The sequence below is a fragment of the Pogona vitticeps genome, chromosome 1 (assembly GCF_051106095.1).
Source record: "Pogona vitticeps strain Pit_001003342236 chromosome 1, PviZW2.1, whole genome shotgun sequence".
NCBI classification, from domain to species: domain Eukaryota; kingdom Metazoa; phylum Chordata; class Lepidosauria; order Squamata; family Agamidae; genus Pogona; species Pogona vitticeps.
In genome coordinates, this window is record NC_135783.1 from 60,033,907 (window position 1) to 60,057,509 (window position 23,603).

General features: G+C 38.0%; 1 protein-coding gene across 3 annotated transcripts in view; it reads left to right on the plus strand.

The window, feature by feature from the left end:
- SIPA1L2 (signal induced proliferation associated 1 like 2) overlaps window positions 1-23,603 on the plus strand; it is a 113,722-nt gene that overhangs the window by 18,447 nt on the left and 71,672 nt on the right. For all 3 annotated transcript variants that reach the window (XM_020786762.3, XM_020786769.3, XM_072993480.2), the window contains exons 2-6: window positions 3,747-3,880; window positions 6,532-6,720; window positions 9,870-10,044; window positions 12,437-12,540; window positions 22,978-23,135. In XM_020786762.3, coding sequence (XP_020642421.3) covers window positions 3,747-3,880; window positions 6,532-6,720; window positions 9,870-10,044; window positions 12,437-12,540; window positions 22,978-23,135 — 760 coding nt within the window. The remainder of the gene's footprint in view (window positions 1-3,746; window positions 3,881-6,531; window positions 6,721-9,869; window positions 10,045-12,436; window positions 12,541-22,977; window positions 23,136-23,603) is intronic.

The following is a 23,603-nucleotide window of genomic DNA, read 5'->3' on the forward strand; positions in this document are numbered from 1 at the left end:
CTGATATGTTTCCTCCTTGGCATTATGTTAAAACCTACCAGAATGCTGTAGACCAGAAAACTGCTAAAATGTTGGCTTTTGTAAAGATGGTCACACTTGCTGATGATAAATTACTCAAGGGCATTTGGTTAGCAGCACCTGGCTGCTACTTAGCCTCTTAATTGCTATGGAAGCAGTAAGGGTGTACTTAGTTTTTCACACATGGATTCTCCATTTTGGCTTTATTTTTCTTAAATATATCATGACACAGTGTAATTTGGCATGTGTTGTTGTTCATCTGACATGTATTTATCTAATTTTCAGACCTGCTAAGAACCTGATGATTTTTATTATGTCCTGATACATAAAACCATATAATTCAAAGAGGGTGTACTGTCTTTTTCACAGGATTATAAGTGAAGAGTGCAATCTGTTACCTCATCTTACCAATCAACAAAAAGGCCAGTACCTTAGTACTATTACATCTATAGCATTTGTGAGGGGAATACAGCCGCCTGATATGTGTAGAGGTGCATCATAGTCCCAACCTTGGACATTTGTTAAGCACTACAAGTTTGAGATCAGGCCTAAACATGATGCTTCTTTTTGCAGAGCAGTGATCTATTCTACAAATATTGACGTGTAAGTGAGCTTGTCAGTCGCCCATTGGTGTGAATCACAGAGACCATGAAGAAGCAGCACAGGTAGCTTACCTGTTACTGATTCTTTGAGTAGTCATCTGTGAATTCACAAAACCCACCCTTCCTACTACCTTCAGTCTGTCATGGACATGCGTGTTTCCATCAGCAGTGGACTGGGGGAACTGAGGTTTAGCTGCAGGGTGTGGAGCCTATGCTATGGAGAGGGTGTTGTCTGATAGATTTTTTAGGTTCCGGAATGTTCAGAAGATGTCTGTGTAGATGCAGAAGGAACTCATTGGTGTGAATTTGCAATTGACCACTCAAAGAATCACAGTTACAGGTAAATAACCTGTGTGTTTATATCACTTCAGGTGGTATCTCCTAAAACATTGCAGTCAATGTTTGCTGAATTTAATTGAGTACCACTCTTGTTCTGTGGTTTGTGTGAACTCTAAAAGAGGAAAGGAAGCCATCTGAAAGTGATATGAGATTATGAATGCTCAAATGAGAAGAAATGATTTGTCAGAATAGCAAGCTTAAGGGAAAATTGATAAAATTTTGAACTATTTATTTCATTTCAGTTCTTCTAACATGTTCCTGTGGCAGCTTATAGAGTTTCAAAGTAAAAAATATAGCATGAAATACAAACACAAGCTAAAGACAGCATTTTTGAATGGGCAATACAAAACGAAGCAGTGGATAGACTGATCCTCCCTTAATGAGCTAGGAAAAGATATTCTGTGTTTGAACACCTATCAAATGCTGTATCCAGAATGTGTGGTAGGGTCCTTCCCTCTTCTTTTTTGCCCATTTATAAGATGTTTTATTATGCAAGTCCCATCTAGGGCAGACTTATCATTGGACTGATTCTGTGAGCTTGTTGGGCTAAAGCTCATATAGTCTATCCATGCCCAGCACCCCTCCTCCCAGCAGAATTGCCACTGCTAGGACATCCACACTACATTTTCTACAGATGTACATTTATTTATTTGCTCTCCTGCTGGGTTTCCATCCGCTCTGCCAGCTGAGTTGCACTAATGCTCTCTCCTGAGATCCTTCAGTTGGCTGCCCTATAAGTATACTGTTCCCTAAAAACAGTTAAAAGTTAAAGATAAGAAAAATGTAGAAGTAGAAAATGGGAATACTGTACTTTTTAAGTATTCATCCCACTGAATCTATTCGGTAAACATAGAGCTAGAAATACGGTTGAATCAGTTTTTTAAAATCACTTTTCAAAATGAGAAAGGCCATTAAATAGCTGCTTAGTGTATGGGTTATAGGTATTTTATTTGCTTACACATGCATGAAATAGAGCTCTAGAAAAACATTTAGTTGCATCATTCCTTAGAAGGTAAAGTTACTTAAAGTTAGATGAATTATTCTGGCGTAAACATCTTTTAATTTAAGATGGATTGGTGTAAAGAGAACAAGTCAACATATATTTCCTTGACAGAAATTGTAAAGTATTTAGCCACGGAGAAAGGCAAAACTACTTATTTGGGTTACAGTTCCCAGTATACCACAGCCAGCATGGCTGGTGGCCAGGCTGCAGTGGAGTGTTCTGGGAATTGTAGTCCAAAAACTAACAATTCTGTTCTCTGTTCCGGCATGCCATTTGTATCTATCAAATGTGGAGTAGGCAGGAGTGGATTTTGAATGGAAGTGTAATTAGTTTAATTCAAGTTTGATTGAGTTCTGGTATTGAGCATTTCTTAATTATAGGTGCATATTTTTCATTTCTCACAGCAGTTAGTGGATCTTGGAGTTCTCGTGAAAACAAAATAGATTCTAGAAGCCTGAGGTTTGTCCTTAGTAGTATAAAGTCCCTAGAACTTCCCTATTTTAGCATATTGAAAGTTTTGACTGTTCTCTTATAGCAGTTGTCTCCCTCTGTACATACCTTATGTTGCTTGAAATGAATGAAAAAAATCTCTTCACTTATGTGGGACGAAATTAACTGCTGCAATTGCAGTGCGCCAGCAAAAGGTACAAAACCTGACTTCCACTGCAGACTATAAATAATATGACCTTCACCACCATCATGAGGCAAGCAGTACCCCTGCCTTTCTCTCACACATTACTTCTTTCCCTCTCTACCCAGCATCTTATCAGGAGTGAAATTTAGGACGGATGAGGAGAGAAGGAGCGATTCACAGCTGGGCAATATTTACCTTTTTTTAAACTTGGAGCTTCCACTTTTTTTTACATTAAAAAGACGTAATGTTGAAAAGCTCTGTTTTTGAGTATACAGTATTTCTCTTTATAACCTGAGGACTGTATCTGGATTGAGAGAACAAGAGGCATTTCTAATTTGCATAAAACAGGCTTGAAAATGATAGACATCAAAGTCAAACACTTCTGAAAGGCACCAATATAGGAAAGTCTTCAGTGGACATATAAATAATATATATATATATAATAAATGCCAAGAATAATCATAAGAATTCCAGGTGCTTACTGTTAACTGTGGGACAGATTTGAAAAACATACTTGTATTAAAAATTAAAGAAACATAATAGAGAAATAATACGAAAATATAATAGCATAAAATATATTATGTGCCAATGAACACTCAGGTGTTCCATTATGGTCCAGAATGGAAACATTGTTCAGAATTGGTTGTATACTTAGTGCCACATGTTCTTTGATCCAGCACAGGTTTCTATTAATAGAACAGGAAAGAAGACAATTTTCACTAACTCTGTCTTCCCCCTCTACCTTCCCACTTCCCATGTTTTTGAAGGGTTCCTTCAGCAAGAATTCCTGTCTTCCCCCTCTACTGATGGAACCCTCCAAGAGATCAAAAGCCTCCAGTCAGTGGAGAGATAGAAATAGGTACAATTCAAGAGTATTTATAAATGCATAGCATACGATAAATGAAACTCCTTAGTCATTCAATTTGCTCTTAGTTTCCAACATCCAGCTATGTTGAACAGATGTCCTGATGTGAATAGACTCATCATGCATTTAGATAAGACTGTCTTGCTTGCTTATTAGGCATTATAAAAATATAAGACAAATGGGAAAGAGGGATTTTCTCATCTCTGCCAATAATATTTGTCCCAGAAATATGTAAGACTCTGTTCGTCTAATGTTTCATTGTTGTCTTCTATTTATGTACTACAGAGCATCAAAACTACTTTGGAATAGATGAAAATTTAGGACCAGTAGCAGTCAGCATCCGAAGGGAGAAGTTTGAAGATGCAAAAGAAAAAGAAGGTTCACAGTTCAACTACCGTATAGTGTTCAGAACAAGTGAGGTAGGGTTTCTGCACTGCTCCAGAATTAGGATGATGAAAGAAAAATAATATATCAACAAAGCTATTTGCATTCCACGTCTGATTTCTCTTTGTACTTGTAGATATTCCTGATTCACATACAGGCAATTTCAAGAAGAACTTTAGATACCAGCAATAGAGGCATAGAAATTTACCTTTTATTGCCCATGTTATAGGTATCTCAAAAATTTGGTCACACAAAAGCACAGTACCTAGGTGTAAAATATCTGCACTTCTGAAAGCTTAGACTGGGGAAGAAAAGGTAACCTTTCATTCAGAAGGGCAAGGTGCTATCAAGCAGAAATGAGACAAAGAAAAAGGCACATGCACCTGCCTGTCTGCCTTGCTTGCAGAGCTAAAATAGAATATATCTGGCTGATTCAAACCAGACTGCTAAGCAAGAAGAAAAAAAAATATCACTTTTTATTCCATGGCTTTGTTTTAGGTATCTTCAGCCCTTAGATCTCTTGATAGTTGAATAACATTCTGATTTGTGCCCATTTCCGATTTCCAGATTACTCTGTGGGGCAAGTTCATTTCATATTGTATGTGTGCACATAAGGAATATCAACTGGTCCTCAGGAGCTCATGCGCAGAAAGATATGGTAATAATGACGTTGGTACACTTTCTCCAGCTAGCCTAAATTATGGGAATTCCTGCTAGACACCAATTCATGCAATATATTTTTATTACTGTAAGCAGAGGAATGAGATTGGTTTGGCCAGATGATTTTTCAGGCAATCCCTATCCATTGTGCAGTCCTTGAATGTATTAGTATTCAGGCAGAAAGTTTGATACCAAGTCTCTCTTTTTGCAGAGGGGACAGGGGAAGAAATTTCAGATGTGTGCCTCTTCCCAGCATATGCCAGTTATTCCATCTATCCCTCCTTGATCCCAGTCTTATCTGTGAATGTGCCTCCTATTTACGGTTGCTATGTTTGTACTTCACTTGGCTTTGATATTCTAGGATTTTTGTGCCTTTTGCTGCTCTCTTACTATTCATATCAAATGATTCTGTCTTGTAACAACTATTCATTTTATTTCATTTTGAGTGTCATTTTTAAGTTGTCTGGCTTTTACTAAAACCTTGCTGTGTTGAGAACTACACTTACACAGAACCCTATGTTTTCTTGGAAATAAGCCCTAGTGAGTTATTTGTGGCTCATTCCCATGTAGTGTGTATATATGATAGTAGTCTTTCTTTTCTTTTACGTATAAGTTATTTTAATTTCTTTCTGTGGAGAGTCTCATGGATGAAATTATGTGACCTTCAGATATAAAAACCTAATGATAATTAACAATTGGGTGGCTGACAAAGAATATATAGAAAGATTCTAGCTAGAGACAGGTAGATGTAATGAGGGTCCAGCCCCCTGGGGCTTGACCATCCACTCACTCAGCCAACACTGACTACGCTCTCCCTTCCAGTTGCTCCGGAGCTCCTGATCGACTATCCACTCCTAGCAGGAAAAGGGAGGAAGAATCTCCATGCCAAGCTGATGAGTGAATAGCCGACTGGGAGCTCCAGAGTGATTGGAAGAGAGAGTGGAGCTGGTGCAGACAGATGAGTGGACAGTCCGGCCCATTGTCATGTCCAGCTATGCCGGGGGCATTACCCCCATCTCTAGTTCTAGCCATTCTTAGTTCAGTCATTCATTTTCACCTTAGTCATAAGCTACTAAGGAATAGATTTAGGTGAAATTGATGTACTCTCCAAAGACAAACAGATGGTGAGCCTGCAAGATTTGAGGTAACAAACAGGCAGACAATAAGTATGGTTGCAGATGCTTGGCAGAAGAGGATTATAGAAGTATAAACTGGTTTAGGAACTGCATTCGAAGGAAGAATACTTGCAGAGAAAAGTGAGAGAAGGAAGGGAGAAGGTGATTGTGACTTTCAGTTACTGCTGAACGTTTATTAATATGTTAGTGATGCTGTAAATTCTGGCTGTTTTACTGTACATTCTGGGTAAGCTATTGGGCTGCTTTACTGCCAAAAGGAAATGATGTTGTGTTCATGGTTTAAAAATGGCACCTAAAATAGCAAGTGAGATAACATTATGATTTGTTCTTTTCTTAGATGAATTTGACAAATTGTATATTTTAAATCTGGTTCTCCAACATAAACTTCTATTATAGTGTTTTTTGTTGAGCTTTCCCCCCTGCTTTTATTAGTGAATCAAGGGAATGGCAGACTTAGAATGGTTTTTATGATGAATGTATTCCTCTCAAATCTTACCATGGCTAACACATACAGAATTAAAGTTTTATTCCTCGAAAGAGATTTCTGATATAGTTTAGACAGTTTGTTTATGTACTACAAGTACATACCCCCAACATGTCTCATCATTAGCTTTCAGTCACCAATTGGACAGAAATGAGGGCCATCTAGAGGGCCACAATAGTTACTTATTGAAAACTTGCTCTGAGAAAGAATCAATATGTAGAGGTTTGATGATAACTTCAGTAACAAGCTCAAATGCTGAATATAGACCAGTTGAAGTGATGAGCAATAGAAAGGTTAGTATAAAATGTTAATTACCATTGATTCAGTACAGACATAAGCGAGGCTCCAATTTTACTTGTTGTAGACTGTGTAAAAATATTCAGTAAGACTTCCACTCTTACTTTAGCTTACAACATTGAGAGGAGCAATTTTAGAAGATGCCATTCCATCCACTGCTAGACATGGCACGGCACGAGGCTTACCTCTGAAAGAAGTATTAGAATATGTAATTCCAGAACTGAGCATTCAGTGTTTAAGGCAAGCTTCCAGTTCACCCAAAGTCTCTGAACAGCTGCTTAAACTGGATGAACAAGGGGTAGGTATTGCATGTTTTTCTTAAACTTGTTTGCACATGTGTTGTCTTGTGATAAACAAGCCTTAATTCATAATCTGGGTTGTCTGAGAAACAGAAGATGTTTACTTACTTACTTATGCTTAGTTCTTTTAAGGAGCTTCAATAAGCTATTTACATATTTATATTTCTATAGCATCATGAAAACTGTGTGGTTTAATAAGCAGTTTCAAGTAAACATTCAGCATTGGAGAGCTGCTAATTGGATAAAAGAAGAAAAGCATTGGCTTACTATCTCACCTTTCTAGATACTTCATTCACAACAGTATTCTTCCTAGAATGTAAAATCCTAATTGGGATGATTTAATAAACAAATACTGCATAACCAACAAAATTAATGTATGCTTTAAATTCAGAGTGAATAATGTTGAGATTATCTAGCTTTATATCTGCTTTTCTACACAATTAAAAGGTATATTTACTCATCTGAAATGAAAATGTATTTGTGTAAATATGAGTGTAGTTATACATATATGAAAAAATATACTTGCATCATATTTGTACATTAGCTATCTTCTGAAGGACTATATTATACTGGGGATTGTCCAATTCTATCTTCACAATTACTGTGGCAGGCAGGTTAAGTGATCTTAGGCTGGTCACTCTTGTGAATTGCATGGTGGACCTTGGGTCTATATCCACAGCATAGTAGGACCCCCTTATCCATGGAATCAGTATCCACTGATTCACTTATCCATGGTCTGAAAATATTAAAAATAGTAAAAGAAAAAATCCAGAAAAAAACTATTTTCAGTTGTATTACTAGAATGAGCCAATAGAGGGAGCCAGAGACCATGCTATGAATACTTGTTGGTGAAGAATACATTGCATGGTCTCTTGGAACAAATCCTCAGTGGAGGCGTCCCACTGTATCAGGAAGACCAAGTATGTTTGAGCATACAGTATATGATTATGAGCCCTGTACATACATAGATCAGGTCTCCAAACTACACCCCGCAGGCCACATCCAACCCACATTGCCGTTTTGTCAGGCCTGCTGCCTTCAACCTGTGCACGTGCGTCTGTGGGCAGGGGTGCAAGTGGGTGTCCATGCAGGGGGATCATGTATGGTGGTGGAGGTGGGTGGGCTAGCAGTTTACGTGCACGTGCATATTCCTGTTCCTTCAAACCCTCAAAAACCTAATATCCAGTGTGGCCCTCACTGTAAAAAGTTTGGAGATCCCTGTACATAAATGAATGACTTAAGAGCAGACTTTTTTCTGTCATTTAATAAAGTTTAAATAGTGGGTGAATAAGTAAAAAGAACTGACATGTCAGTACTGGAGTCATCCTATGTTGACTTTGTTGTTTTGAATAAGGTTGAACAGGTTCAGTCAATATGCATGGCAAGACAATGATTATAATTCATAATTATTTGCTAATTTGTACTACACACAAGTTAGAGGTGATTTAACTTATGACCACTGTGAGATATAAGCAGGATTCATTTGCAAAATTTCTAAGCTTAAGGAGGTGAAAGAAACCTTTGTAAACTTAGAGACCAGAATCGTTTTACAGTACATATGTATGCTAACATAAGTCAAGCTGTAGGGGTGCAGTAAAAAGCTTCCACTAGTTTAGAAGTCAATACTTATATTCCTTGTTGAATGCTAATACATGTGCCTAGTTTGCAATGAGAAATATGAGTGTTGTTTTCTTAAATAGCATAAACCTGCCACTGTGATTTATACTATTTTTGACTTACACTGGTAGTATATGTAATAGGATTCTGGCCAGTTTCCAATATGTGCTGTATAATTAGGAAAGTAAAGAGTATGGATTATATTACTGCGGCAAGGAGCCTGTCATAGCTGCCTGGATAGCTCAGTAAGTTAGGTGTCTGGTTGTAGAGCCTGAGGTCAGAAGTTCAGTTTCCACTGTGCCTCATGGAAGAAGAGCCAACATTTGTAGCCTTGGGCAAGCTGCTTAATCCCATAAAGCCTTGAGAAGATAATGGCAAATAACCTCTGTGTAATCTACACGTAGAAAACCATGAAGAGGATCCCCATAAGTCAGAATTGACTGGATAGCATACAGTTATTATCAAGGAGCCTGTCAGATTTCAGTAGCTGAAATTTAAGTTGAAAGTGTATGAAAAAAAGACATTCCTAAAGCAAGAATGACTAACGCATGTAGCCATTACTTTGTAGTCTGGAGCTTTAATTAGTGGTATCTTCCATGTGTGCTGTACTTCATATTCTTTACAGTGTGGCTGCTTGGAGGGAACGAAATGAAAGTTCCTTTGCCCAGATGGCAGCAATACTAAGATTATTGTTGATGTTAGCCATATCTTAAATCAGTCTGGATGAATTTTCATTGAAGTAAAAAATAAATAAATGCCATTTTGCTTGAGGGTAATAGGGCAGTACTCCAGTGTACAAAGTGATCTAAAAATCTTGCATCACATTTAACCTCAGTGGTAATTTAAGAAGGCATAAAGCAATTTTGGAGGGTAATTAATAAGCCTTACCTCTAGAGAATAAGGATACTTTGTCTATAGGTTACAGTGTAAGTAGGCAACTATTGAAAATCTGCTACAGTGGTGCCTCACTTGATGATGTTAATTCGTTCCAGCGAAATCGCTGTAGAGCGAAAACGTCAAGCGAAATAAAAAAGCCCATTGAAATGCATCGAAAACCATCCAATGCGTTCCAATGGGCTGAATACTTGCTTGTCCAGCAAAGATCCTCCATATGGCGGCCATTTTTGGGTGCCTGTTAAGCGAAAAATGGCTCCTAAAAACAGCGGGGAGCCATTTTGAGCAGCCGGCGGCCATTTTGAAAACCCGATGATCAGCTGTTTTGATCGTAGTAATGCAAAGAATCGGTTCCCGAAGCAGGGAACAGATTGTCCCAAAGCGAAAAAACCACATTAAAACATCATTTTGTGATCACAATTGCGATCGTAAAAACATTGTGAAGCGGATTCGTCGTTATACAGGGTAATCGTTAAGTGGGGCACGACTGTATATCCTTCATCTTGAAGTCAAAGTAAAATGTAATTAATTTTTTATACTACATTCATTGGTAATTATAAAAAAATAGAGCTTTAAGAGATGTCAAGTGCTGTTTTGAGCAAGATTTCTTATGTTAATTTGTCTTTCGTAATTGTAGTTGAGTTTTCAGCACAAGATTGGGATATTGTACTGCAAAGCAGGCCAAAGTACTGAAGAAGAGATGTATAATAATGAGACAGCAGGACCTGCTTTTGAAGAATTCCTTGATCTTTTAGGTCAGAGAGTACGGCTAAAAGGCTTCAATAAATACCGAGCTCAACTAGATAATAAAAGTAAGTTTGAATAACATAGTGGAATAAAACTAAAAAATAAAAAGATTTTGTTCTAATAAAGTATCTTTTATAATTTCCTATTTGGGTATAGCCATCCTGTGTGGCCTTGGGCAAGCTGTACAATCCCAGGACACTCCCAGAAGAAGGGAATAGTAAACCATTTCTGAGTATGCATACACGGATCTATATGTTAATGTGGGTGTATGATTTCAAGAATTGTCTCAAGAGGTTTATTAGAATCATAGAATTGAGGACTTTGCTGTCTTTGGGCCCTTGGATCCTCTCATTTTCCATATGAGCAGCTGCAATCAGGGATTATCTCATAAAACAGTGCAATATCAGGATCACAACACACTATGCCAAGAGGAAAGGAACTGAAGAAGGCTGCCCTAGACCGGTTATGATAAATTTTTTCTGCGTAAGAAAACTACAGAGCCAGCATCCATACTGTACTTTCTGCCGTTATGGTACTAGAACGTCTTCATGGTCTCCATGAATCATACACATGAGTGTTTCTACAGCTGTGCAAAACTGGAATGTTCTGGAGCTTAAAAAGCGAGCCATCAGATTAGCCTTCCCTAGGGCATATGTCCAGTGCCCAACTGTCATCTGTTAGTTCTCTTGAGCCACCACTGAGGAACATTTGGTAGAGCTAATTTTGTCCCTCATTTTACCTTTTGAGAAATCATTACCTTTTTCCATCCAGTTCTTCACCTCCTGCCTTTCCTTTGCGAATCCCCACCTTAAAAATTCTGGAGAAGAGTTTCCAGAAATTGCACCATTATCGTGAAACTGGTATATCACAATTGAGAGCTCCTCCACCCCTGTATTGTGCCACTATGACCCAGCTCTATTATGGACATGTCCAAGATCAAAGTGGCACTTGCTTTCATTTCTGGAATTTCCAGGAATAGTCAAAGAGGAACATCAGAGTTCATTCAGAGGTGTTCTTTGGCTCTCCCCCGTGCCCAGCTGGTGTGGAGGCTTGGCCTTAAGGTTGCTGGAGCACAACCATGGGTGTACAAAAATTTGTCAATTTCAAACCATAAATGTGCACCTCTTAAGACTCCAGCTGCTGGCACTCAGAGATGCTTGGAATCAAGGTTGTCTACTAGTAAGCAGCCCCAGTCAGTTTCACTGACCCTGCTACTACACAAACATAGGACATCTGATCCAATGTTGAGGACCCTGGAGTCTACTTGAGTCTGATAACCCTCCTCCTTAATTCACCCTTGATGCCTTCATTGAAGACTACTTCACTAAGTAAAGTTGTTGATCTCTGGCTGACATCCCACTGTACTCTTCCAAAATATATTGATGCTGAAGTCCAATGTCAGCGCAATAGCGCCTTTTGCCACCAATATAAGAATCAATGAGACCAGGAAAGTTGAACAAGTCTTCAAGGTTCCCATTGTCCTTTTTAAGACACAGTCGGACGATGCACATAGAGACAGAGCACTCATTTTTATGTATAGTCCAGGGTGGTTTGGCTCTACCTGCCTTCCTTCCAGAGTATATCAAAGACATACATATGGGTCCAAATCTAAGAAGGCATATGAAGAAGAATTGGCTGCTGCCTCCCTTGCCCCTGTTGAGAAAAGTTTTAAACTTTCAAGGTGTACTACAGAGAGAAAACCATCTGTCCTCACTCTGGACTCAGTCTAATTTTCTGTCTATGAAACTGAATCATCAGGTGATCTACATCAGTGCTGGCTATCATCCTGGATGCAGATGTGGGATATATAAACCCATCATCACCATTAATGGACTTCCATTCATGTTCTGATCTCATCCTCACATTAGCAAAATTGCTGAGCTTAGAAATTCAGAAACCAACTCCACCCGAATCTGGTCCTGTTTATGATCAGATAAACAAACATATTCCTACTCTGGTATAAAACTAGCATGCTTTATACTCTATTTGACCTGGTCAAAGAAGCATGAACCAAACTATCAACAATGCAACCCACATCCAGATGCATTGAGAGTTTATACAAGATCTATGACAATGAAGCTGCTTTTCCTTCTTAAGCAATTATAGGTTACTACTTGTAACATCCTCTTATAAGATAAAAGCTTCTCACTTCTACCCTGCAGAGTTATCAGAACAGTAGCAGCAAACTGCTCATTGGCTAGGAAAGTAAGGGATTTTGCAGTGGGCTGGTGTTGGTTTGTACTCTGTCGCAGTGATGAAATTGTACCTAAATAACAGTAGACAATTATTACTTGTCACAGGTGTTGAGTCAGGTGCCCCAGTTACAACTGAAACATGATAACAAGATTGAGGAAGGCTTAGTAAGGATCGAATATATTTGTTTCAATTGGGACAGAATAGTATGCTTTGTTTGTGCTTCAGTCTATTCACTTACCAAATGTTGGGCTTTATTTTCAGCTGATTCAACTGGAACTCATTCCCTTTATACAACGTACAAAGACTATGAAATAATGTTTCATGTCTCAACTATGCTTCCATATATGCCCAGTAATAGGCAACAGGTATGTTCCTTTAAATCAGATTTTTGGAATTGTGTATTTTCCTGACAGAGAATTTGGAACTCCCATGATAGGGGTTTTTTTTGTATCTTTTCTGTCAAATTGTTATGAATAGCTTTCAGAAACATTGATCAGAATCCTATACCTTACATACTCTGGCATGTGAGTTGGTGTTCAAGAGGGTATGCAAGTAGCAGCTTCTTAAATAGTGACAATTCACTATTGTGATTTCTGTCATTGCATTTATGCCATTGTACGCAAGCAGTTGAATTCTGGTCTGCAATTTTTTTTTTGCCCTGATACATTTGTATTATCTAGGGATTAAAGTGCTTAAGGTTCATAGTTTATTTGTGTTATGATTTAGGAAGTTCTGTTTATCATAAGTATGTATGACAGATGTATTTTTGTCAATACATTTGTCAATGTATTTTGTCTTTCTGTTAAAAAAATTCAATGGAAGTGACATAATTTCTTTTTAAAATGCGAAAATAGGAGAATAAAATTATTTTCAGTATTATTTTATTTAGTGATACAAATACTTTTGGTGCATAATGAAGTGAAATGATCTACTCTCCTGCTTCATAGGAGTATATGCTGAAAAACGCAGAATGTGTGATTTCATTTTTTTACATTGGTTTCTTAACTTTGTATGTTAACTTACACTAATAGAAAATGTCATATTATGCACAAAATGTAATGTGTAAAATATACATATATATTTTATTTCCTTATATCTTATAGCATTAAGGATGGCTAAAATAACAGCATTTTAGGTTTTATAGATTATTTGGGGTTGCAATTTTGTTTGACTGAAATTAATGGCATTTGCCATTAACTTCACTGGTACTAGGGTTACCATTTTTGGTAAGGTTAATCTTGTCTTTGCCTGTACTAGTTGATACAAATAAAATCTTAATGAAGAAGTATGCTGAGTTGAAGATATTCCAGTGACCCAAGTTTTTGCACATGCAGGGAGCCATTGGATTGAAGGCTTAAAATAATGATATTGTACAATATATTCCCAAAGCTGTGAATTTATTATGGTAAATAAAAGAACCATTCACAAATGAGATTACTGATTAAAGTATTAACATTCTGCATATCATTATGTGGGTATAGATGAAAGAAGAAATACTCTCCCTCCCTAACAATATCCTTACACTTGTTTTCAGACTTACTTGGAAGACTATAAATTCTAGTCCCTTTTTGGTAGTGGGTTTACTTGAAATGGTATTAAAAATATATAGATCTCTTATTAAGGTATAAGAACAAAGTGATCTCAAACTTCTAATGTGTGGTATGGAAATTTGGTAGAATTTGAAGAACTAGGGATTGACAGGAGTGAGATCCACAATTTTATGAAGACTACCACTTAGGTATTAGCTAGAATCCAGTTTACAGGAATGTGGTGGCGCTGTGGGTTAAACCTCAGAAGCCTCTGTACTGCAAGGTCGGAAGACCATCAGTCGTAAGATTGAATCGATGTGATGGAGTGAGCTCCCGTTACTTGTCCCAGCTCCTGCCAACCTAGCAGTTCGAAAGCATGTAAAAATGCGAGTAGATAAATAGGTACTACCATGGTGAGAAGATAATACTGTTCTGTGTCTAGTTGCGTGGCCATGTGACCACAGAAATTGTCTACAGACAAATGCTGGCTCTACGGCTTGGAAACTGGGATGAGCACCCGCACCCTATAATCAGACATAACTGGACTAAATGTCAAGGGGAACCTTTACCTTTACCTTAGAATCTAGTTTGCTGGGAAAACATGAAGGCAGTAAGAAAAAAGGAAGACCAAATAAGAGGTGGATTGACTTTATAAAGGAAGCAAAAGGCTTGAGTTTGAGCTATTAATGATAGGACATTTTGGAAGCCACTCCTTCATAGGGTCGCCATAAATTGGAGATAATTTTATAGCACATAACAACACAGTCCAGTTGGTGTTTGTATAATTTGCTACAGCTAATTGACAAGGTGGTAAGGCATGGACATGTCTTGATCATGTGTTTAGTCACACACCTGATTGTCACAGAGATGTGCAATGACATCTTATCAATCAGTCACAGTTTGTTGTGGCAATAAATTATGGGACTTCACAGCAGTAGAATTGCAGTTAATCAGTTATCTAAAAGTGACTAATCTTTTATTAGAGTTGTTTAATAAATGTCAACACCTTTGGTTTTATTATTTTGCACTGTAGTCAGTATTCCTGCACCCTGTTATGTACTATACTTGTTCAGATGTGGGTGCATTTTCAAAGAGACTGACTCCTAGTCACTAAAACTGAAGTGTAATAAAGTGAGAAGTTGTCTTAATAGGAAATATCATTGAAGAAATGAGAAACTATACTTGAGTGATAACGTGTTATAGTTTCACCACTAAAACCAGTGCTAGAAGAATTATATGAGCAGAAATATTTTCTATGCTTACGATTTTTGGAATCCTCTGACTCATTATGACACTAAACCCATTTCATAATTCATATGAAAATAATCAGGTTTCAAATCACACAAATTAAAATAGAGATTTGTGTCATCTCCCACTTCAAACGTCAAAGGTGATAAAAGTAAGTTGCCATTTTGAGAATTGATGTGGAAGTGTTCCTTGCTTAAATAAGTGTTTATTTATAAGGATTTTAATTCATTTGTTATGCCACAAATGCAGAATATACTGGAATAATAGGACATTTCAGGAACAGTAATCTATCTGTGGATGGTTTAAGCTGCAGGTTTCATACTTGAGTAATATTGATTTGAAATACAGTATTTGAGTTTCACAGGCAATGGCAATAAATAACAGCCTTACTTAATGTTGAATGTTGTTTGTCTTTGTCTTGGCTTTGTCCAGTTCATAAGCATAGAAAACAGCCTTCTACCCTGATTCACTTCTCCCAAAATTGTAAGGTCTCTGTCATCTTCACTGTTCTGTTTGGTTAGCCAGTCATACCACAACTTCATTTTCTTCCCTTCCCATCTGTCTCTTTTTAAAATATTCCCTGAAGTGTCTTCCTTTCTACAGAAAGTAAAGCCTGTTCTTGGTTTATCCCCAAAATACTCTAGCTCTAATTCCATTATTTTCCTAATAACAAATCACACCCTTCCACAATGTTTTAGTGAACACTCATCAGTCTTTGTACCTTGGACAGTCTTGGTAGATCTAGTAGTTATATCACAATATGTTTCATGGCTTTCTTTTGACAAAAATAATGTGGAATTTTTCCATATGTAAGCAATACTGAGAGCTAAAGGCCACCACATTATTTTGTTATATTGGACTGCAGTGATATTTGCACAGCATGAACACTTATTTGTAAGATGTGATAAGCACACTTAAATAACCTGCATTTAGCCAGCCTTAATGTGTAGAAGAAATAGGCAATGAATGTTTAATTTGACTATCTGTTGCTATCTAGTCGCCGTGATATGTTAATATAGAATGTACACACGGATTTGTGGCATGATAGTAAGAATTCAGATAATATAACAATCCTTTCCTTCTGAGGCGCAGAGGTGGCTGAGAAACAACTTTTCAGTTGCATGTATCCTCAAGGGCACTCCTAATCAGCCCTGTGGTATATAAATTCTACTTTGCATACAAAGCTTGTTTTATTTTCTCAAGTTGCTAAGTTGTGGGAACTTCTCATTCTAGTTTCAAATGGCATCTAGAAGCCCAATCTTCTTCCACTTAAGTTATTGTGTGAATAGGTTTATACGTTGGTTCTGTGTTTGTAAATTTACTGGCAAGGTATATAGCCCATTACTGTGACCATTCAGTAAGCAAGGGCTGAACATTTCTTAGCATCCACTTACCTGTGAGCCAGAAATAGGCCACACCAGAATTGTCTGTTGCTTTTTCCAGGAAATAACTACGCCCTGCTTGGTCAATGATCAGGACATCCCTCTAGTTTTAGAGTCAGCAGGAGATCCAAACACTAAGGTAATTTTTCACTTTGGCTACAAAATAGGGTGGGAAGCTTTCACTCTGTATTCTGATCAGAACGGAGGAAGCTACCCACTCTGCTGTGGCCCATACCACCTCCTTGTATTGGCTTTCCTTACAAATCATAATTAAAGGCTTTCCCTGTTGAACCTTTACCCCTACAAACACCCTTCCCAGATCATTTCCTCATAAGATTTTCCTTCACACTTTTGCCATTTGCTTTTGTTATCTTTGGTCAGATCTGATTAATATAAATCTCTGCTCCAGATGTATTTTTATATATATTTAATTGAAAAACAAAAGAAAATAATATATTGGTTCAATATATAAAACTAATCAGAATTCTGTTGTTTGGAATTTGTCCACTTTTAACCAGATCTGGTCAAAACATATAACATCTTTATGTGTAAAATATTAAGTTATTCTTCAAACCTCTTATGAAACCACTTATTTTATATCAACATTAAAATAAGCAGAAGGTTTCACTGTGATGTCTATTCATTCCCCGGTCCATTAAATTGAATGAAGAAAGCTGCTTTGTAGTATATGACAGATAGTTTCGTTGCTTTATCTTGACCCAATGGTTCAGTTTTCCCTCCCTTCAGAGGCTACAATGCCTTTAGCTATCTAGTAATGGTCAGATTACCTTGGGCAACACAGAAATACTGGAACTAACATCTCTTTATATGCCAAACGATCTGACTAGCTGAATAGTCTCAGCTGCACAGTTAGAGTTGATTCTAGCTGATGATCACTGGCAGATAAAAAAAATTAAATGAAGCACTGATGGTTGGTTGGCCTGAATGTTAAGGAGAACAAAATCAAAGAGGAAAGATGAAAACACACGACTGAGACTAGATGATATCTAGAACAGCCCTTTTAAAATGTGTCAATACTCCTTTTCTAACTTTATATTAACTGCATACTCTTCCATGGCAAACTGAACTCTCCTGCTAAAATTGATTAATCTTAGTGTTTTATTGGGTTTATATTTATATACATAAAGCCATTCAGGACCATGATCAATATTTATCTATAGGAATATAAGTTATAAGGTAAGTTCTATGAGGATCACTGGAAAGAGCTTCTAAGTAAAGCCTAGGTTAGGGCTGAGGTATATTCTCAGTATATATTAGGATCTTGCTTTATTATTCAAATGCTTTTTTGTGTAGTGATTTGTGTTCGGTACAATAGAAAAATTCCTATTGTAGTTTTGCTTGCTCACATTTATAAAAGCATGGTTGATTAAGCATGCTTGAAATGAGAGCGGAAAGGAAAATGAAGAGCTTTGAAAACAAGATGTAGATGGATGGATGGATAGTAGTCTGGGTTGGAATATTCTGTTTTCTCAGTTTTCAGCCTCTCTCTTTTTTTTTTTTTACTGTTTTAAAATACGTGCTCCATTACTTTTTCTCCATTCAATTGTATTCCATTTTTTCAACCCTCCCAGAATCAGTGTCTTCCATATTGCCATTCATAAACAGTTTAACTCTCCTTTTCTCTTCCTTGCATCTAAATTCCCTTTTTTGATCACTGATTTGCCTGTTTAATATTATGCTTACCTTTATGGCACTATAGTACTTTTTTGTGTTGATTTTGATAAAATGTTGGCAGTGTCTTGGACCCCATGCAATCTGGTAAGACCTTTAAGAATGAATGAATGTGTTGTAATTAACATGCTTTCCGTACAGAGTTCATATTCATTTAAGTACCTGCTGATGCATACAGAAAACTTATTGCAAATGCAAGTGTTTTCCTCCACAACTGATGACTATTCAGTGAAACTCTGCTACATAACTACATTTTGACTTGTCATTTGATTTTGGGTTGCACAAGGTAATTCTATGTTTTGCAAAGTTGCAAAAGATAAAGTTAATTAGCTTTATATAAAAAAACTAGTTTTATATACACATTTTTGCCTATTTGAATATCCATGGAGATATTACAAATCTATTTTCTGTGTTTACTTAAAATATTTATATTCCACCTTTCAGCGAGCTTCCTTTACAGGTTACAAAAATACATCCAAATTAAAATAATCAGGAAAAAGTAGTTGGGTAAAATTTATTGACAAATTTATTGACAGCAATTGATTTATTATTATTATTATTATTATTATTATTATTATTATTATTATTATTATTATTATTATTATTATTATTATTATTATTATTATTATTATTATTATTATTATTATTATTATTATTGTTGTTGTTGTTGTTGTTGTTGTTGTTGTTGTTGTTGTTGTTGTTGTTATTATTATTATTATTATTATTATTTACATGAGCTACTTGCAATGAGCATAAAAATTATTTTGTGGGATTCTGTGCATAAAAAGAACATTAAAAGCTGCCTTAAACTGAGTCATACTTGATTTAGTCAACACAATGTGGCAGTGAAGTGTTGCCTTGACGTACGAACGCCTTGACCTACAAACGATTTGAGTTACAAACAGCTCCGGATGCTAAATATAGTATTGCTTTGAGTTACAAACTGAGCTTCGACTTATGAATGAAAAAAACCCTTTCCTGCCCTTTTTTACCTTATTTATTTATTTATTTATTTATTTATTTATTTATTTATTTATTTATTTATTTATTTATTTTATTTTTATTACATTTATAGGCCATCCATCTAGTCATATAGACTACTCTGGGCGGGTAACAGCATGACATATAACAATTTACAATTAAAATGACAATATATTACTAAAAAAACCCATAATGATCCAAGATGGAAGAAGAACAAAAAACAAAAATTAAGTTCATCTTAGGTTAAAAGAAGAAAAGAGAAAAAATCTCCCCCTAGTGGTAGAGTACGGATTAATGAGCTTTGCATTCATTCCTATGGGAACCAATGCTTTGACTTAAGAACCATGCCTTGACATAAGGACAAAAAACAGCTGGAACAGATTAATCGGTTTTCAGTGCATTCCTGTGAGAAATGGTGCTTTGACTTACGAACGTTTGACTTACGGCCACCATTCCAATACAGAGTAAGTTCATAAGTCAAGGCACCACTGTAATTCGTCGGGGTGGATTACTTCATAAATGAACTAGAAATAGCAGGGATGGTACCTGGGATATTTTGCATACAAAGCATACACTATTCATACTGAATTCTGGTCTACTTCTTCACAATGTGAGTTGCATCTCTGCAGCCCACATACAAAACCTTTTAGAGATCCACTGCAAGATATCACCTCCATTTTACAATTTATTTATTTTTTGACCCATTCGTTACATTTTCCAATTTTCTGTTCCTACAGGAAAGTCAGGACTTGCCTTTGTCTTTGTACAGTAGGGGCCATCAACCCCCGGTCTGTGGCCTGGTGCCGGTCCGTGGGCTTCCTTTAACTGGGCCGCGGACATGGATCTCCATCCCCCATGCACGCACAGTGGGGGGGTGTTGCGCTTATGGAGGAGCATGTCGCACTTGTGGAGGAGCGTGTCGCGCTTGTGCACATGTACATGAGCACAACATAGCCACCCGCAAGCGCAACACGCCCTCCCACTCTCAAAATTCTAATTTCAGTCCAACCTGGAGTGGAAGCAGCAGCACCGGCACCTACTTGGTGGGCACAGGTCTTCCTTCCCGCCTTGTAGGGGCTGGGTCCCCCCTGTCCCCCCGAAGCACCCATGCATCCAGAAGGGAAGCCCTCTCCCTGCCTGGCAGTCTTCTCCCTCAGGGATTTGATGCCACCGGGGCTTCTGCTTTTAGGTCTCTCTCACTCCCTTCTCCCCTGCTCTTCATGGGTCACCTGGCGAGGCTGCTGCTACTGTCACCTCATCCTCTCTGCAGCTGAGGTGAAGGAGGGACCCCGCTCGCAACCTGGCTGCACACTTCTTCTTCCTCCCATTTGGCAATCTTCCGCTCCCTGCCCAGACGTGCCACGGGAGGGGGTGATGCTGAGAGAACAGCCTTCTTGTGGGGTCCCTGCTGCTGGGCAGGGAGAGGGCTCCCCTTCTGGACCCGTGGGTGCTTCGGGGGGGCAGGCAGGACCCAGCCCCTATGAGGTCACCAAGTAGGTGCTGCTGCTGCTGCTCCCACTCCAGGTTGGGTTGAAATTAGAAGCCAGGCAGATTTTGAGAGTGGGTAGGTGTGTCGCACTTGCGGGTGGCTGTGTTGTGCTCGTGCACATGCGCATAAGGGCAGCACACCCCTCTGTGAGCGTGACACGCCTCTCCGTGAGAATGACATGCCCACTCGCAAGCACAGGGGTGCCCCCACCCCCAACCATTCCAGTCACGGAGCCAACAACCCCCAAACAGCCCGCTGACCGAAAAAGGTTGGGGACCACTGTTTTAGAGCATTCATCTTTTTAACAGCATTTGGTTTGTTTCTTTGAGCATTTGGTTTGTTTCTTTGGGCACTTTAGAGCCTGAAATATCTATCTTCTGCTTCACTTTTTGTTTTTACTTCTTTCAGTGGTAACAGGGATTGTTCAGTTTTATGATCATATGCCTAATGATTTCATTGTTCATGTTTCATTGAAGTCACGTCTTTGAGACCAAATATCAGTAGACTGTTTTGCTGGTCCATCTGAAGCCCCTTATTCTGTGCCACCCACTGAGACTGACAGAATAAGTTTAGTGTCGGAAAAACAGCACAATTTGTCCTCAATGTGGAAAAAGAGCAGCACAATTTCTTCTAAGCATGGACACTCCTTTGCTTCATGACTTTTCTTGCATTTTCTTAGCATTATACAGATGTTTTCATATTACAATATGAACTGTCATAGGTTTTTCCCTTGTTGCTTTTTTGCTACTACATGATATATTTTTCTGTATTCATCAAGATATGCTGACAGTAAACTAACTGTAGATTAATTTACCATATTTTTGCTCCATAAGACGCATTCCCCCCAAAATGTGTATGGGGGAAGTCTGTGCATCTTATGGGGCAAAGGTGGCGATTTCGCCCCCGCTGGCCTCATGGGGGGTGGAGGGAGCATTGCAAGGGTCTGAGTGAGCCTTCCTGGACCCTTGCGACACTCCCCCCACACCCATGGGGCCAGCATGGGCGAAATCGCCAGCTTCCAGGTGGAGGGAGCGTTGCAAGGGTCTGAGTGAGCCTTCCTGGACCCTTGCGACGCTCCCTCCACCCCCCACGGGGCCAGCGCGGGCGAAATCTCCACCTTCTGAGACTCTTTTGAGGCTTGGGAAGCCTCAGAAGAGTCCCAGAAGGTAGCGATTTCGCCCCCTCTGACCCCCGGGGGGCAGAGGGGATGAAATCACCACCTTCTGGGACTCTTCTGAAGCTTCCCAAGCCTCAAAAGAGTCTCAGAAGGTGGCGATTTCGCCCTCTCTGACCCCTGGGGGGGAGGGGGAGGCTCTAAAGGGTCCTGGAACACACCCTAGGATGGATTGCAGCTACTGGTTATAATGTCCAGAGTTACATCCTTTGGCCATAGTAATTGTGTGTACCAGATGCATATGGTTGTTTACTTCCCCTTCTTTTTACATACATCTCTACTAGCCCATCTCACCTCAAAAGTTTGAGAAAGATAATATTAAATAAAATTCAAGTAAAGCAATTCCAAACACAACCCAGGTTGTACCTTGAGATTTCTACCATTGTAATCCTGACCACCCCGGTTGTTGAAATGCCTCCAAAATTCTGGCTTAGGTTGGTTTTAAAAAATTAAATAAAGGACATCAAGTGATTGTGTTTTTCTGCAGCAGCCTCTTTATTGCGTTTTTCTGCTTTCAAAGTCATGGGGAGGGGGCCAGATTTAAGCTCCTTCTGGTTTTAGTGCTGAATTACAAATACACCAGGAATATGTCCAAGGAAATCTTGGATAGCACCATTATTTCAAATATCTTTTTTCTGTAAGATGATTTAAAAAATGATAAACATCTCTTTTTATTTGCATTGTTGTTATTTTGTTGCTTTGATTTGTACAGTATTATCGTTGATATGTTAGGTTACCTAAGAATTTAACCAATAATGTTTGCCATAAAGTTTCTTTATCAGCATTTGGAATGGTTCCAAACATGTATGTTGCACATTTTTCAGAGGACCACATGAAAGACTATGTGTACATTTAAGTGTTTTACATTAGTTGTCTGCACCTCCCAGAGAAATTCCCTTCAAAGTCTTAGATGTGTGTATGTTGTGCAGTTGCTGTATAACATTGTGTAAAACTGCCACTGGGAATAAAATTGCCTAAACCTTGGCAGACAAATGAATCATTTCAGTATCCAGACATAGATCTTCCTGGTCTTTCCCATTGGTGCATCATCAAAATCAACTGAAATTAGAATTGTTCTGAAAAACGATGCGATACGTTTAGCTTTGTCCACCACTACTAATTCATCTCTGTCTTCTACAGTTGTAATATTAAACATGAGCATTACAGCTAAACCATTGTATGGAACTTTTTTAAGTGACTCCTTATTTTTTAAACTGTTGCTGGTTTTTCTATTAAAAATAAACTAAGTAGAGTTGCAGCCACAAGTAACAATTTAATCTCTTTCATTTTTTATATTTTGCATTTAGCTCCTAAGGAAAAGGCATATAGGAAATGACATTGTTACTATTGTCTTCCAAGAGCCAGGAGCACTTCCTTTTACTCCAAAAAATATCCGTTCTCATTTTCAACATGTGTTTGTCATTGTTAAAGTCCACAATCCTTGTACTGAAAATGTGTGCTATAGGTAAGTACACTTGCTGATTGACTTTGCTTCTTAGTTCTTATTGTGATGGTTTTACTTCTTTGCTTTTCTTTCATTGTTAGCATTTTCCAATTAATTGAACAAGCTACACAGTTTTAGTAGCAGAATTTAGGGAGTCTGCTAGATTATTCAATAAGAACAATTGTTGTGGTGGTTTGTAATCCTGCTTAGAGACATGGATTATTCATGAAAAAGGGTATAAAGTAGTTTAATTGACTAAAATGGTGTTCACTACTTCAGCAGAACCAAGGGCCATTTTACAGCTTGGTCAGCTCTACACTATATAGGCCATACTTTTAAGTCTGTATGATCAAGGTGGAGAGGGGCATGGCCAAAAATTTTATTTAGCTAATTTCCTTTTCTAATAAAAAATATGGAATTAATGACAGTATTTCAGCACTTCTATGGAATCTAAAAATATGTGAAGGTTGCTATAATATGCGAAATAAT